This window comes from Phyllopteryx taeniolatus, chromosome 7 (assembly GCF_024500385.1).
Source record: "Phyllopteryx taeniolatus isolate TA_2022b chromosome 7, UOR_Ptae_1.2, whole genome shotgun sequence".
NCBI lineage: Eukaryota > Metazoa > Chordata > Actinopteri > Syngnathiformes > Syngnathidae > Phyllopteryx > Phyllopteryx taeniolatus.
The window spans coordinates 9,105,718-9,121,977 of record NC_084508.1 but is presented as its reverse complement, the minus strand read 5'-3'; the positions used below and the strand labels follow the sequence as shown (position 1 = coordinate 9,121,977).

The 16,260-nt window shown below is 42.0% G+C and overlaps 1 protein-coding gene across 5 annotated transcripts in view; it reads left to right on the top strand.

The window, feature by feature from the left end:
* suco (SUN domain containing ossification factor) overlaps nt 1-16,260 on the top strand; it is a 44,630-nt gene that overhangs the window by 13,615 nt on the left and 14,755 nt on the right. For 3 of the 5 annotated variants that reach the window (XM_061779193.1, XM_061779194.1, XM_061779192.1), the window contains exons 2-11: nt 6,696-6,825; nt 8,610-8,690; nt 9,355-9,713; nt 10,543-10,683; nt 10,925-11,102; nt 12,834-12,945; nt 13,084-13,211; nt 13,387-13,454; nt 13,916-14,023; nt 15,449-15,554. In XM_061779193.1, the coding sequence (XP_061635177.1) occupies nt 6,696-6,825; nt 8,610-8,690; nt 9,355-9,713; nt 10,543-10,683; nt 10,925-11,102; nt 12,834-12,945; nt 13,084-13,211; nt 13,387-13,454; nt 13,916-14,023; nt 15,449-15,554 (1,411 nt within the window). The remainder of the gene's footprint in view (nt 1-6,695; nt 6,826-8,609; nt 8,691-9,354; nt 9,714-10,542; nt 10,684-10,924; nt 11,103-12,833; nt 12,946-13,083; nt 13,212-13,386; nt 13,455-13,915; nt 14,024-15,448; nt 15,555-16,260) is intronic. The other 2 variants (XM_061779195.1, XM_061779196.1) reach the window with 2 other exon arrangements.

Here is a 16,260-nt window from a genome sequence, read left to right as displayed (position 1 = left end):
CTCATGTAATCGTGGCAGCCAAAGACACAATCATGATTAAAATTCGATTAATTGTGCAGCCATATGAAGGCAATTTTTACATTGCTTATGGACAAAGGTTGTCCTGTGTGCAAAGCCGGGCACACAAGTACTGATAATCGGATCGAATATTATTATTTTTTTTAACTTTGTATCAATATCAGCAAAGGCCCAATTATCAGATGTCTCTAAAAGGTAATCCTGAGCGATTATCCTCTGATGTGTGTTAAGATTTCCACCCCCCCCCCCCCTTCCCCCCACATCTGCTTGGGAAACGGTCAGGGCCGACAATTGTAGCTGTTAAACCTGTTCAATATTTAAAGCGGGGTGTACACATAACAATCAGGTCCACTTTGAGAAATTTTTCCCCCTCCCTTCCGAACGAAGTAAACAAAGTATTATCGGATTTCCCTGAACGATTATTCTGTGGTGTAGGGTGTATCAAGAGTGATCTTTGAGCTTTGTTTGAGAAACTGTGCCGCTGTTCTTCCAATTTAGTTCCTTTTGTTGTATAGGGCGGGTGGCTGTTTTCTATTGACCAATCAAAGGACAGCCATGTGTCTCGTAGTTCCAACCGGTAGGTACTGTGTCACCAGTGACAAAGTGCTACGGTATGGATCAGTTTTGGCAACTCTCTTGAAATGTTCATTTTGAAAAACTTCACTAGTCTGGATGAGTTGATGGTACCTCATTTGGACTTCGGATAATAGGGAATATTGTGTCCCACTATTTCCTTTTGCCTTCAGACCCCACCCATGCCCAACGGCACCTTGGTGACAATTTGCAGAAAACACGTCGTGATTGACGCCTTCCAGTCTGTTTCCTAGATCGGCCTCTGTGTCCCAACTGCCCCGAGGATACACCAGTGTAGGGGATTATGGAGGGATCAGATGGCTTTACTACAAAATGCTGTTTTCACCGGAGTCCGTGTTTCAGCGTTGAGGAAGAATTTGAGTATGCATGCAAACTTTACCTACATTCCATCATCTCCCCCAGTAGAATTGACTGGCCTACTTCTGCTCCAGCAATTATTGGCGCACCGCCTTCACCCACAATACACTTCTGCCAAAGTGTGTAGTGGATTTTTAACTCCCTTCTCTTAATTGTTTTAGTGAAATCTAAACGTATGCTTCCTAGGAACATGGGAACAGTTTTGGCCGTTTTTACCCTCCTGTTAAGATGCAGTTCAAATTGACCCATTTAGAAACCTAGAAGAAAACTAAATATATATTTATAATTTGCTGGCCTTATCTTAAGAAATATCAGCATGAACCGAAACGGCGCCATAACCACTTACAGGTGAATTTAATTTTACCTTCTGTAAACTTTTTGAATGCATGTCCAACTCTGAGCTAACCATAAGTCCACCGTGTTGCCCTGTTAAATGCTTCAGTGAAGCTCAAAAGTGACCAGCGTTTTGCAAATGTTCATGTTGCTACAGGTTTAAGACCAGGTGAGACGTAGCATTTAGTGCGCATCACAGGCAGCCGGTTTGCTACAGCGAAGCAGTTTAATGAGCAACTGATCCGAGATGAAGGCCAGGAGAGAGGGAGGACAAGAGGGGAAGGTGGCGGAAGTGGCTCCCAATCCACTGAGCAGATCTGCTCGCATTCCAGTCTGAGCTACAGCAGCGTCATCTTTTGACTCAGCTGAGCTCCTTTCCCTGTGAGGCCCACGGGCAACGCTTGTCCTGAGTCAGCATTATCGGACTGCACGGAATGTATGTTAGTCATAAATCATTTCACACAGAGCGAGGGCAGGGGCCCAAGGCTTTATGAAGGCAGACACACTCACGTGTGCAATCATGCTCGACACCTCGGAACACTTGTAATCACCACTCTAACGTCCAGGCCAAGAAAGGATCAAGGGCCCAATGGCATGCCATGCAGCTGTCCGTACTATTTGACCTAGCAGATGTAACTATCTTCAGCCTGTTGGTTTTTTTTTTTCTGCCTTGTCACCAGTCAGCTCCTACAGTTCAGTAGTGACGTTTTAATGGGCTTATCCGCTAATTTGGTCTCAACACCAACAGGAATTTAAAGCTGCAAGCAGCGATGAACTGAATGAAGGAACACACCTTATTTTCCTGGCGATTCCTGAATAATCAAACTTTGACAGAACGCGCGGCCCACATTAGATGGCTTAGGCAACATAGCTAGCCCATTTAGTGCTGTTAATCTGTCGAGGATACCTTCTTAGCTTCTGATTGGAGCTCATTTGGGCGAATTCTCTAGTAGGAGTTTGCCAAAGTATGAGCCCTGGAATTCATCCAAAATGGCTTCCTGTCCAATTTCAGGATAGGTCATTGGAATTATTGTGCATCTCCTGTCATAGTATGTCCACCCGATTCAGTTCAGTTCGTAAAGAAACTGAACTGGGGCAACTTTTTTTTCATCCAAGATGACCATCAAACTTTGACACCATTTTAAATTACATGCATTTTTTTTGGGTACAGGTCCTTGAGACCTTCGTGCATCCTGTTATGACAGACATGCCAAATCAAGTTTATTTGTATAGCCCTTAATCACAAAAGATCCTCAAAGGGCTTCACAGGCCCACAGTAATCAAAGCTAATGGGCTATCCCAGGTGACTTTGGGTGAGAGGCAGAGTACAACCTCGAATGGTAGCCAGCCAATCACAGGGCATACAGAGACAAACAACCATTCAAACTCTCACACGAACATGTACAGCTACCTCTTCAATTTCACGAGCATGCATGTTTTTGGAATGTGGAAGGAAGCCACAGTACTCAAAGAAAACCCACACAAGGAGCCGAGATACAAACCCCAAACCTCAGAACTTTGAGGCACACATGGTAACTCTTCACCCACCGTGCTGCCTTCAATGCAAATGTAACAATTTGTCAAATCTTGTAGTATCGGGTTATTGTACTTATGGCATGGCCTTTTTTAGGCATGAACTTTTCACCTTGATCAAAGGTAACGTTTATTTCAAGTCTTGGTGAAAGTTTGCTGGAGTTTCTCTCAGGTTTACTCACAAATGCAGATTTAAAAAAAAAATAAAAATAAAAATTGCTAGTATGAATTTAGGGTCATAAAAAGAGTGAGTAATGAGGAGTGTGTTTGCAGTTGCTGACTTGTTAGTATTGCCAAAGGCTCTTCCTTGCATGTTTGTATGTGGCAAACAATTGTGCACTTAAGCACTAATAACCAATGGTGCCTATATGCTTCCTTGCCATTTATGGAATGTGATTTCCTCCTCCTGCTGTTGCATAACCATTGGCGCCCAAAAGTAGGTCATGCTACGCCCACCAAAAGGACCCCCCACCCCCTCCTCCCGCCCCTTCCCAATCTGTTTTCTTTTCATTCACAAGGAATGTCGTAATCCTGTATTTTCCTTCTTTAGGATGCCGAATGAGGGCAGACACGGTACCTTTGCCGCTTTCGTCTGGGCCTGGCGTATAAGCTGGGAAAACTGGCTCGCCGCTTAGCTTAATCTCTTTGTAAATATGTGTTTTATGAATGACGAGCCGCATCTTTTTATTTAGTCATTTCACAGTAGCCAAGAGCGCTTTCATGGCGAACGTTTGGGAAGGATTGTTTACTCTGGAAGTCACTGATGGTGTAGTGGTACACTCGCCTGACTTTGGTGCGGGTAGCCTAGGTTCAGTTCCCACTCATTGACGGTGTGAATGTGAGTGCAAATGGTTGTCCATGTCTATATGTGCCCTGCGACTGAATGGCGACCAGTTCAGGGTGTAGTACGCCTTTCGCCTGAAGCCGCGAAGCCAGCTGGGATAGGCTCCGAAACCGTAACCAGGATAAGCAGTGTGGAATATGGATGGATGGATGATTACTCTGGGATGTGTTTGCTACAACACGCAAGTGTTGAAACGTGCGATCCTTATCAGAGAGATGAATGGCCCATCTTAGGATAAATGTATGTGTCAATGAGTTAAGTGTAAAATGGGGTTCTTTGGGTAACTGTATAATGTTTATGTAAGGTAGTTTTTTTTTTTTTTTTTTTTAAATCAAAGTTATCAGTATTATCACAATGTTGCATCTTATGGTTGATTTTTTTTTTTTTTTTTTTTTCCCCCCTTTTTGTAAACATTTCTACTCTATACCCAACCAGCTCTTACATAAGCTAAATGCAATACTGTAGGGATGAAGAAGCCACTGCGCGTGCATCTGTAATTCTTGGAGTGGTTGGCCAGGGACAGAAAGGGCATAGGAAACATTCATACAGCACAAGATCCTTTAAAGCAGAGGACCTAAACTTCGCCCCCAGCCTATATTATCTCATGGTTGCTATTTATTCATTATACTGTGTGTTCGGCAATGGCTTTGTGGTTTGCCCTGGTTGTGTAATTTTGCACTCGATGGGCAGGCAGGCCCTCCAGAGACCCAACTATTTGTATCGAAATATTTAAAATTTTCCATAACATGTATTCAAAGTTGTTTTCTCGTTCAATAACAATCCAAATGTGAATAAATGAGTGAGTCGTGGATCTGTGCACCCACTGCTAGTCACGTCCTTGGCAAGTAGGTTAGCAGGTTGCTAACACGAGCGCCGCATGTGTTCCGCTAAACCAAACCCCCCACCACCCCCGCCCCCGCATCGATTTTCAACCGCTTAAATTACTTACTGGGAGCTTTTGGTGTTTTGTTTATGCCAAAATAATGTATTGTAATTAGTTATGGATGTGATGTGGGCTTGTACTGTACTTTGGTACAGGCAGCGTGGCTTCATTGCTTACTCAGTGATGGTGTAAATGTGAGTGTGACTGATAGCCTGCCTCTGTGTCCTGTGATTGACTGACGACCAGTCCAGGGTGTAGTTTTTGCTCAAAGTCAGCTGGCATAGACTCCAGCTCCCCATGACCCTGAACAGGATAAATGGATGACTGAATTATAGATGTATCAAGTTCCCAGACAGATACTTGGTACACGGGTAAGACAGGAAATGTAGCGCTCCTGCGCTTTAGCCACACATCTACCCTATAAACAAATAGTGCGGCTCAGTCTCTGGCTAGCAGACATCATGAATAGCGACATGCTTTTGGCAGCACGGCGAACTTGTTAACTCATCTGAAATGGAGTCACACTGTGAATAGCAATCATTTCAGATTGGGGGGACTACATATTTATGTCGCACCTTTTGTAAAAAAACAAACTAGGGTGCATTTTCCTGAAAAGACAAACTATTGCTGTTGCACTTCCAGAACAAACTAAGTTTTCCACTTCCCTAAAAAGATGACAAACTATTGATGTTTCACTTCCCTTAAAAGAAGACTAACTATTGGTGTTGCACTTTCCTAAAAAGAAAACAAACTATACGCTGACATGTCTAACGTCAGCAAACTCTCCTCACAAGAAAGTCAGTTCATTGATGTTCTTTTTCTTTGTCTTTTTGTGACTCTCCAAGCAGTAATACTCCAGCATCATCTCATACGTCGTGACTTTTATTTTCATTTCATAGTTGTGACCTTCTTGGATGCAAAGCTTTGGGCCGTAATAATGAAACAAACATATCCGTCAAATGCTCCTGCTGTCCTTTGCCACTTGCTTCTTGGTCTTACCCGTCTCAACACGAACTCGTGTATGCTTCTTTTCATCAGTCACTCACTCTGAATGCGAAAAAGTGCATTCAAGTTTGTTCACCTGACAAGGACGGAACATTATTTACTTTCTGTTTGTCCAACCTAAATTTTATGAGTAGGCGTTGTGTTCCAATTCAATTTGGGTCAGAAATCAATCTTAAATTGTAGCTCTGGATGTAACTTTTTAAAGGGGAACTATTATGGGAAGTGAATTGTTTGTATACACACAAGTGCGTCTCTAGAGCAGTGATTTCCAACTTTCATGGAGCCAAGGCACATATTTTACAATTGGAAAAAATCTCACGGCACACCAACAAACAAAAATGATACATTACTTACTGTATGTACTTCTTGCCATCTATTACAATATCCATCCATCAATTTTCTGAGCCGCTTCTCCTCACTAGGGTCGCGGGCGTGCTGGAGCCTATCCCAGCTATCATCGGGCAGGAGGCGGGGTACACCCTGAACTGGTTGCCAGCCAATCGCAGGGCACATACAAACAAACAACCATTCACACTCAAAAGTCACACCTACGGGCAATTTCTTGTAAATAAATATTTTTTTTTTTTAGTATTTACGTAAAATGTTATAATTTCCAACAGCGCTCACTGTACACTAATGTGCCCCGGCACACTGGTTGAGAATCACTGCTCTCAAGTGTCTAAATTAGCCAGTGGTGGCTTCTGGCATGTGGCATTCATTGGCACTCTGGACGCCGAGGGGCAAAGCGCTCCAATAACACTAGAAAACGTTGCTAGATTTGTTGCTTTCAAAAAAAAGAGTGGGGTCAGAAAAGTATCCAAGTTGACAACACTGATTAGCCATCGCTTCATCACATGCCCTAGCTAACAAAAACCTTTCAGAGCGTTTGCAAGCGACGGATCCGCCCCTTCCAAAAGTGAGTGATTTCAACTAAAGCTTGGTCCTTGGCTTACGTTGCTCAAAGCATGCAGTTAAGACATCAGCAAACTGTTTTATTGTGGAAAAAAATGACCTATGTCTGTCTCACTTAGGAACTTAGCTGATGACACACATGCGCTTGTTACTGCAATGGCTTAAATGGTCTTGCTAATTATTTGAGTACTCATGATATACTTTTGTGTGTTTCAGGTACCCCAATCATCATGCCTATTGTTCAGAGCACAGCTTGTCTGACCCAGGTCAGCCTGCTGGGGACAACGACAACAAAAACAACAACCCTGATGACCATAAGCCTGAGCAGGACTCCATGCAGCTCCAGGTCGGTTCCTGTTTTCTGTACAATTAGATGCGGCAGGAATTGATGAGTTTTATGTCAACACTGCTGCTCAGCCCTGCTGTGTTGTCTACTAGCGATATTATTAAACTGGAGAGTGTGCCCAGCGCCCAGATGGTGTGGCAGGGAGCGGGGTAAAGCTCTTATTGACCTGCTAAGAGAAGAAGCAGGAGGATCCGGTATAGGTCCGGGATTATGTACAGACGTATGTGTACTCAATGAGGGTCAAGTCCTAGAAACAGCCTCTCAAGATAGAACTGACTTCATCTTATCTCACTAATTTTACAGCTGTTTATCTCGAAAAGCACCAAATTGGAAGATAACCACCTCATAAAAAGAAGCCTGGTTCCACGTTGTCAGGAACCTTTCAAATTGAAGGGGGTAGCGATATTGCTTAAGTTAGTTAAGACCAGTGCTTTGGGTTTAAAGTTCAGGTCAAAATGCCTTATGCATACATAGCTGTGTTTGAGCAATAATAGGGATTCATTTGTCTTGTTTTGATGTCACAAAAGGACTGGACTTGCTATCACACAGTGATGTTAGGTTAGATATTTGTCACTCTTTCTCCCCTTACAGCTAAAGTGGTGTACACACTTACTGACAGTCAGGCCAAATTTGAGTATTTTCCCTTCCGTCTGCCAAAGGCCTGATTATTGGATGTCTCTGAAATTTTGGGGGGAGCGATTATCCTCTTGGTAGTACACCCGACCTTTAATATGGGAGAAAAGACTCGCGCCTCATGTGTGAAGTATCTCAAATGTTAAAAATCTGTATGGTTGTGCCCCGCTTAATCGTCAACATCGTGATTTGTTGAAAATGAGGTGTTTTTAATTTTTTTTTTTTTTTTTTTTTTTTTCTCTCTCCATTCTTTCTTTGTGGGAGAGGGGGGTTTGTGTGCTCTGGCGTGCGTGTAAGCACTGAAGGAGGCAAATCACTGACTTCAAGCCACAGGCATGACAAATCTGCTCTGCAGGACTGGCTGTACGTCACTGGCACCCTCACACGTACGAACCTGAACCGCAGGAGGTTCTTTTATGCAAATAAGTGTGTTGTTAAATGCTGTGGGCTCTCAAAAAACTGGAATGGTAGCAGTCGAACAAATACAGAGGGTAACCCAGTCCATAATAGTCTTTTTGTCCAGTGTTTCACTGCATTTTCTTTGGCTTTTTCATTAATGCATGCAAGTTCCTCATCGCTGAAGTCAAGCCAGCCTTTACTTTGATTGCGCAACCATTGTACCAAACAAGAGCAGGTTAAGGTTTAAAGTAAAATCTCGCCAAAATCCTTATTCATCTGAGGTATGTTTTCCTCGTTCTCCTCCTTAAGTTTAACCATCGATGAAAGTTAGTCATATTACATATTTTTGCACCTTCATGTCAATTAACCATGTTAAAATGTGACTTAAAAAATATTACCAGTACAATTTTTAACCCTCCTATTGTGTTCACTTCATTTCTTACCAACAGTGTTCATGGGTCAGTGTAACCTGCTGTGTTTAATCATCATAAAATAGAACACAATGCAAATGTTTAAATTTTATATATATATATATATATATATATATATATATATATTAAAAAGTTCAGAAGAATCAATGTATTCAAACATTTCCCTGATTTCGGTATAACGAGGGTTTTGTGATGGCGAAACTCGGCACAAATGTAAAGTCAAACAGCATTTTGTAAAAGACGGTATTCTTTTTCAATCAAGACATTAACACGACGATGTGTGAAAGAAAATAAATGGTTCATTGATGTATTCCGTGGAAGGTTGAAGACTGGCCGACTCACACCTCCTTTGATTTGGGACTAGAGGCCAAGAGAGCGGGACACCATTTAGATCAAGAACAGGTACTTTTATATTACGCAGGCGTTGAAGATCCAGTGTGAAGGCATGATGAATTTGTGTTGCTACCTAATGTGAACAAATAGGGAGGCTCCATTAGGTTTTGAGGCAGTGTTGCTACATTTGAAAGAGGAAAAATCTTTTGCCAACCAACATTGCAGCACTTGCAGAGGCAGATCTGTCATCGAAAGGGTTTGCACCCTCTGTGGCTGCTTTGCTTCATCTGGCACAGGAACTAACTATGTTGCTAACCAAAATGGCAATACCTACTGAGGCACATCCCTCGAAGGAATTAAAGTGTTGGTACCTACTGTGAAACAAACAGAAGGCTTGGTTATGTTCTGCGGCTGCTTTGCTACATCTGCTACCGGAAAACACTTTGTTGCTTACCAAAATAGCAGCACCTACAAATAGGTTTTGGTGTTTGTGCCCACTTGAATTTTGTGCTGTTTTGCTATGTTCAGCGCAGAAAAAAACTTTGTGGCTAATCAAAACAGCAGCACCTACAGAGGCACAGCTCTTGGATAAATGTTTTTCTGCCTGCTATAAATCAGGAGACTCTGTTACATTCCGAGGCTGCTTTGTTACACTTGCTTTGTTCTTGCACAGGGAAAAACTCTTGTGAACTAAAACAGCAGAACCCTCTCTGTTTTCTTGACGTCTCTACAGACTGTGAATCCACAGGTAGTTGAGGAGGAGGAGGAGGAAGTATCAAATTCAGACACAGACTCTGATCCTCTACTTGCTGCTCCTGAGCCAGAACCCTCCTCAGAACCCGTGATTGAGTCAGACCTACGGACTGAAGCACAGATCCTGGACCGGGATGGTGACCAGGCAGTTACGGTTTCGTCCACCCTGTCAGAGCCAGTTCCAGCACAGGGCCACATGTCCAGCGAGACCCCAGACCCCACAGAGCTCCTTGGCGATGAAGCTGCCACAGATCAGCGCCCCGACTCTGACCCGGCTGCACCCGCACATGATGCCAACGACACACCTACCTCACAGAGTGATAGTTCGGCTCCTACAGGGTAAGAGTCACACCTTACACCGATTTTATTTATTTTGTAGTTTTAACCTTTCCTTTATAGTTGTTTTTTTTTTTTATGTATTGTGATTTAATTTTACAACTGGAACGACAAATCCCCAACGAATGGTGAGCTGGCCATGCAAAGAAATATTCCTGACATGTGCAATGTTGCATGTTTTAGTTAATTTCATGTTGAAAAAGTTTGTTTTTTTATTTTACCATTTTATTTTATATACTGTGTGTGTGTGTGTGTCTATTATATTTTCTATATATAATTTGTTCAAAATGTTTTTTAATACTTGTAAACATTTTTGTGCAGAATTGAAGTTATTTTTTTTACACCTTAAACTTTCATGTTTAATATTTTACATAAAAATATATTTGAATTTTTTTTTTAAAATGTTAATATTTCTGGTTTAGATATTTTAAAATATTTTTACTAAAAACTTTAGCGTTTTGTTTTACAAATTTCCCCAAAATGATTTTCTGCACATTTTTTTTATTTTTTTATTCCATCATTGTATTTGTGTGTGGATTTGATTTTACAATTGAAATGACCGGTCCCAAAGCAAAGGCAATATATTCCATGTATCATTCAAGAAGCTGCTCACACACTAATGGGCGCTCCGAATGGACTTTGTAATGAAGAATTGAGGAAATCATGGACCCTTTTACACACCTCTCTTCTGGGTGGGACCTCCTAGAAGGACAAGTCCGATCAATTCAAGCCCCCTCCCACCGTTCTACCTTTGTGTGCATCTAATGACCTGTCTCCCACCATGCCCGGTGTGAGGAGAAGTGGTAAACGCCATGTCCTTTCTTTCCCGTAGCGCAGTGCGGGTTGCCAGTGCAGGAGACGAGCCCCCAGCACACAGCTTTGTCTTTGCTGAGCTCTCTGACTCGCAGTGCGGGGTCATCCCCCCCGAACTGGCAACCTGTGAAAATTCCCCTTTCGGCAGCCCCCTCCTGAGGTGAGTTTGCTAGCCCCCCCCCCCCCCCCCCCCCTCAATCCCCTTCCAGGGATGTGATCACAGGTAATGACTGCGCAAGTTCAATCAGCTCGCGCCTGGCCTTTCTCTCGCCTCTCCCCCCATTTAATTTCCTCCTCATCTGCCAGCTTATTTGATTATTTCACTCTCAAAATGTTTGTATTGGTATTTGTATTACTACTACCATCGCTCATTTTGGATCTTCCCTCACTTTTTGTTGCAGAGAGGCTGACAAAGAGCACCAGCAGTCAGACCAGAGCCAGGATTTGGGTCCCGAAGCAGTGGTTCAGTCCACTTCGGTCTATGTGGAACAGCAACAGGAGGAGGAACATGAGAAGCAGCAGGAAGAGGGACTGACTGAGGTGCAGCACGACAACAACGCCTCCTTGCATCCGCAGCAGGTCATTTGCGTTTCAAATTCTGAATTGAAAAGATGACTCTTAAATAGAAGTATTAAGGTCACCCTGGGGCGGAAAAATTACCATACGAGATTGCTGTAATGTTGCGACAGTCGAAAATAGTCGTACAATTTTATTTTATTATTATTTTTTTTTTTTAAGTCTTATTTACTTTTGAAAATGAAGTCACATATACTTCTGAAAATTAAGTTGTTGTTTTTAAAATAGTCGTATATACTTTTGAAAATAAAGTTTTATGCTTTTCAGGATTTTCAGGATGAAAAATCCAATAGATTTTGAGAAAGTAATGAGACTATATTTAGAGTTAAAGTTGTAAAATTACAACTTTTCCATAAAATTTCGAGAATAAAGTCTATTTTCCTGAATAGTTTGTGGGGAAAAAGTCAATACTTTTGAGGTAAAAAAGTAGTCTGTGGGGGGAAAAAGTTGTCTATTTTTGAGAAAATGTGTATTGTCTCGATGAAATTACGACTATTCTCAAATTTAGAAGAATAATTGTATATTTTTTGACCATAATTTTGGATATTTGAGTCTTATTTTGACCAAAGTCATATGGTTTATCTATCTATCTATCTATCTATCTATCTATCTATCTATCTATCTATCTATCTATCTATCTATCTATCTATCTATCTATCTATCTAATTTCAAGAATAGTTAGATTTTGAGTTTTGGGAGGAATAAATGTGATTTATATTTAAGAAAGGGAAAAAATAAGGCGCTCTGTTGCAATGGAAAATGTGAGTGTTTGAGCCATGTCGTGTACCGTAAGCTTCCTGGTCGACAAGCCGTGGGCACCCTGAAGCTAACGTGGGCCAATAGATTGCTAGGCCCCCCACGCATGCTGGCGTCCTTACAAATAATGCGTCATCCTCATTTTACTGCGTCTGAATAACCTTATGTGCAGCAGAGTTACGCTAACAGCGGGGAGGTGGTGAATGTTTCAGGGGGGACGTGCCAAGTCGCGCGCCTCACTTTGTTTTTCACAAACACAAAAGACAAAGGCAGTCTTATTACCTGTGCCAAGGAGGATTATTACATTGCCATAGCTGTTTGTTTTTAGCAGTGTTTTACAAAAACTACAGTGGAGTCCAAAAGTGCGGTTCTGGACACTGGCAGTTTTTCCCATTGGCAATAAAGCAAATGGAAATTAATCGTTCCAAGGTCTAGTTCGTTAGTTTCCAGATTTATAATCCTAACATTTTCAAGAAAAAAAAGGGTACTGGTATATTGTGACGACAAAAAGACATATTTGCAATGTTATGAAAACGGTATATATTTTTGAGGAAAAATGTATTTTCTTAAGTTTTCAAGATAAGTCTACTTTAATCTAGAAAATAAACTACTCCAAAGCAAACTTGTTACTTATTGAAAATATTAGTTTCAAGTAGAACTTTTTTCCTTCATAATTACCCCCCTCCCCCTTTATGCGCGTTAACTGTGATTACATATATGGGCAATGCAATTCGCGTGAATAGCCACGAATCCGTGCGCATGACGCGACACGAGTGGGTCGAGCACACACAAATTTGCTTCTTTACCCATTTGCACGGGCTGGGAAATTTAAACTTCAAGCCACAAATCGCGTTGCGACAGCCAATCGTCTTCGAGAGTGGTGAGGGAAAGGGCGAGCCTGGGGGATGGATAAATGTGACTATTTTTCAAGGGATATTTGCATATTTTCAAGGAATGTGTTTCGTATGTGCAATATAGGTGGGGGAGGCTGGTATCAGCAGGGATTCGGATCCCTCTGTTCCCAGCAAGGATGACATCCCAACCTTTGATGAGTGGAAGAAACAAGTCATGGAGGTGGAGAAGGAGAAAAGTAAGTCTTCAACATGCATGCGCAGTAGTCCCACTGTTGTAGCTTATGGAGGACGCTCGATTATGCCTCACCTCTACTCGTCTCTGGCTTTTAGGTTCCTCACAGGTTCTATTTCTGTATGTCTCCCCCTCTGCGCAGGTCAGAATCTCCACACGGCTGCCAGCGGCATCGCCCAGCCAGTGAAAAAGGTCCAGAAAAACTTCAAGAATAACTACGCCTCGGTAGAGTGTGGCGCAAAGATACTCTCTGCAAACAATGAGGCCAAGGTTGGTAGTGGGGAAAAGTCTCCTTAAGACACTACAAACTAAGCAATATCCTAATATAAGAGAAGCTGGCCATTGCCACAACATTGTTCAAGGTCATGTATAATATAAACACTCATCTTTTTTTTTTTTTTGGTATTTCATGGACAACTTGATTTCAATATTTTGTTGACTCCAGAGCACGTCGGCTATTCTCATGGAGAATATGGACCTTTACATGCTGAATCCCTGCAGCAACAAAATCTGGTGAGTGACATCTGCAATAGTTTTAGCTACATACTCACAAACAGTTTGAGCCATTGGGTGAAATTTCAGCAAAGTATGCGCAATAGCAGGTGAACATGTCTTCATAGGTGAACTTAGTAGTTTTTTTTGCACTATGTGCTGTTCTCAAACAAGAAGTGCGCGACAAAATTCACAGCAGTGTTTGGCCATGAATATTTCCAAATACATCCACTTCTATGCCTTTCTGTAACTCTTCCAGTCTCTCTGTAGCTCTATTGCAACCTGTGGATGTCACTGTGACAGTCTTAAGCTCAGTGGTCAAATTAATTTACTGTATGTTATAGTGTATTTTTGATTTATCCTGAACTACTACCCAATATCCCCGATTTTTTTTTCTTTCCCCCCCCCCCCCCCCCCCTCTTTTCTGTCCATAGTTTATATAGAAGTTTGTATTTAAAATACACCTCTTTATGGCTCTGCAGGTTTGTGATCGAGCTCTGTGAGCCCATTCAAGTCAAGCAGCTGGACATTGCCAACTTTGAACTCTTCTCGTCGACGCCTAAAGACTTTGTTGTCTCCCTAAGTGACAGGTACACCCAGTAGAAATCCATATAAACTGCCGCTGTGGAAGCACTGGCCACAACATTAGGTACACCAGCATACAGTTGAGAACAGCCCCTGCATGATATTGAGAGCTCCTCCATTGGATCGGACCTAATATTGCGGCTGTTGCATTATACATGTTATGTATGGTGTCGGGTAGAGATGAAACGGTATGAAATTTTCAAGTCATGATTATCTTGACTAAAATTATGACCTCTATAGGTATTATCACGATATTACTAAACAAATATAAACAACAAAATCTGGTGCACACTGAAAGCCAAAAACATTGCAGCAAATTGTATGTGCAAAAACAACCAGGGAATTTTCATGCATGCAAAACCCAACAAAATTTAAATGATGGAATCAGATAGTGGTATATTTTAATAAGTTGGACTCTGTTAAGAAATGTGTGTAATTATTATAAAGATCTTATTATTTTGAGGCTATGTAATTGTAAAAATCATTCTAGCAGATAATTGTTGGACACATGAACAATGTTTTTCGGTTGAAATAGCTTTTGTGTTGACATATAAACAAACTTATTTTCTGTGGGGCTTCTAGATACACAGTACCAATTTTAAGAAATGTTTATTGTAGTGTATATATAGGAATATCATTTGAAGATGCATTTGAAGCTGACAATATTCACAAGCTCTGTCTGCGACGCGAGGGCTGAAGTCAGGAATACCTAAATGGAGGATTATCAGGGATAATCCTCCATTTTCTTTCCACTGCATGAATGAGTGGACACGAACCTTTTTTTTGTGTGTAGCCACCTTTTTTGTTTATAACATGCACACATATAGTTATACTTACAACAAGGCAGCCTCGCGAGTGCCATTCACTTGCAGTCCGGAGGTGGTGAACATCTCCTGCTCTCGCTGCATCTGTGGGCCAGTCTGACTTCAAAGTTCTCAAATAACACCAGAAAAAGTTGCAAGATTTGTTGCTAATTGCGCGTGTGTCCAAATACAAGGTAGAGTTACAAAGTCACTGAGCTGGCAGGGGCAGAACCAATTATGCTAAATAAGATACAATTTTAAACTTGAAACGATATTACTAACTGTTAGAAATGTTATCACGGATTATCCATAAAGTTTCATCTCTAACGTCCACATGTTCTTCATCAGCATTCATGTTTCATGAGCTTTTTTGCATCAATGTTTTTCCATCATTTCTGCACATGCGCAACCAATCAATAGTTAGCTTGACGACCAGCATTATGGCACAGAATATGTTTGTCTTATTTATTTTTGACCTTCAAGATTTAATTCCCTTGATAAATTCTGGCATGCGAGGTTCTGCCCTTGAGTCATATCTCGGCCTGTGTGGCATTTTGCACCAGCCTCAATGTTGGCACGCGGCCGTCGACGGACTTTCCAGTCTCACTTTGTGGTGTTTTTTTGCAGGTACCCCACAAACAAGTGGGTGAAGCTGGGGACGTTCCACGCCCGCGATGAACGTATCGTACAGAGCTTTCCACTGGATGAACAGCTTTATGCTAAATATGTGAAGGTACTTCCCTTCTTTTCCCCCTCAGCGAAAGTACAGTAATGCCCCCAGGGGAGTTGGGTGGAGGTGGGGTGTCATAAATAGTGTATTTATTGGTTATTTGCTTTAGTTCACACAGTGGCATTGATGGTTGTAAGCTCAGGAGAGCCTCTTGTGACTTCACGGTAATTTAACCCAGCAGAGCGAGTGGGTAACTCCATCCCAGGAACAAGTGAACGGTGAAATGTGACTCTTATTAATGGCCGTCACATTGTGCGCCCGTCACAGTGGCGCTGCTTGTATGAGCTAAAGGTCAAATGCGCTTTGTATCCTGATGAAAATGTATGGCATTTAAGGAGTCCCAAACACAACCCCCTGAAACTAACACAGTTGCGCCTCCTGGGAAGTTTGAAATACACTATCCCCCAACACTAGTTTGGTCACCAACACAGGATGCACAAAAAAGTCTCAAAGGCCCATGCACAAAATTAAACAGGAAGTCAGCCATTTTGGTTTGAATCCGCCAATTCTCACTCAGTAACTTAGCCCCCTAGAAGGTTGGAAAAGATTCCCCCCCCCCCGCACCCATTTCACCGATCAACACGCAAGTTGGGTGGACATGTATATCATTAGGGCGGCACGGTGAGCGACTGGTTAGCACATCTGCCTCACAGTTCTGAGGACCTAGGTTCAAATCCCCGCCCCGCCTGTGTGGAGTTTGCATTTTCGC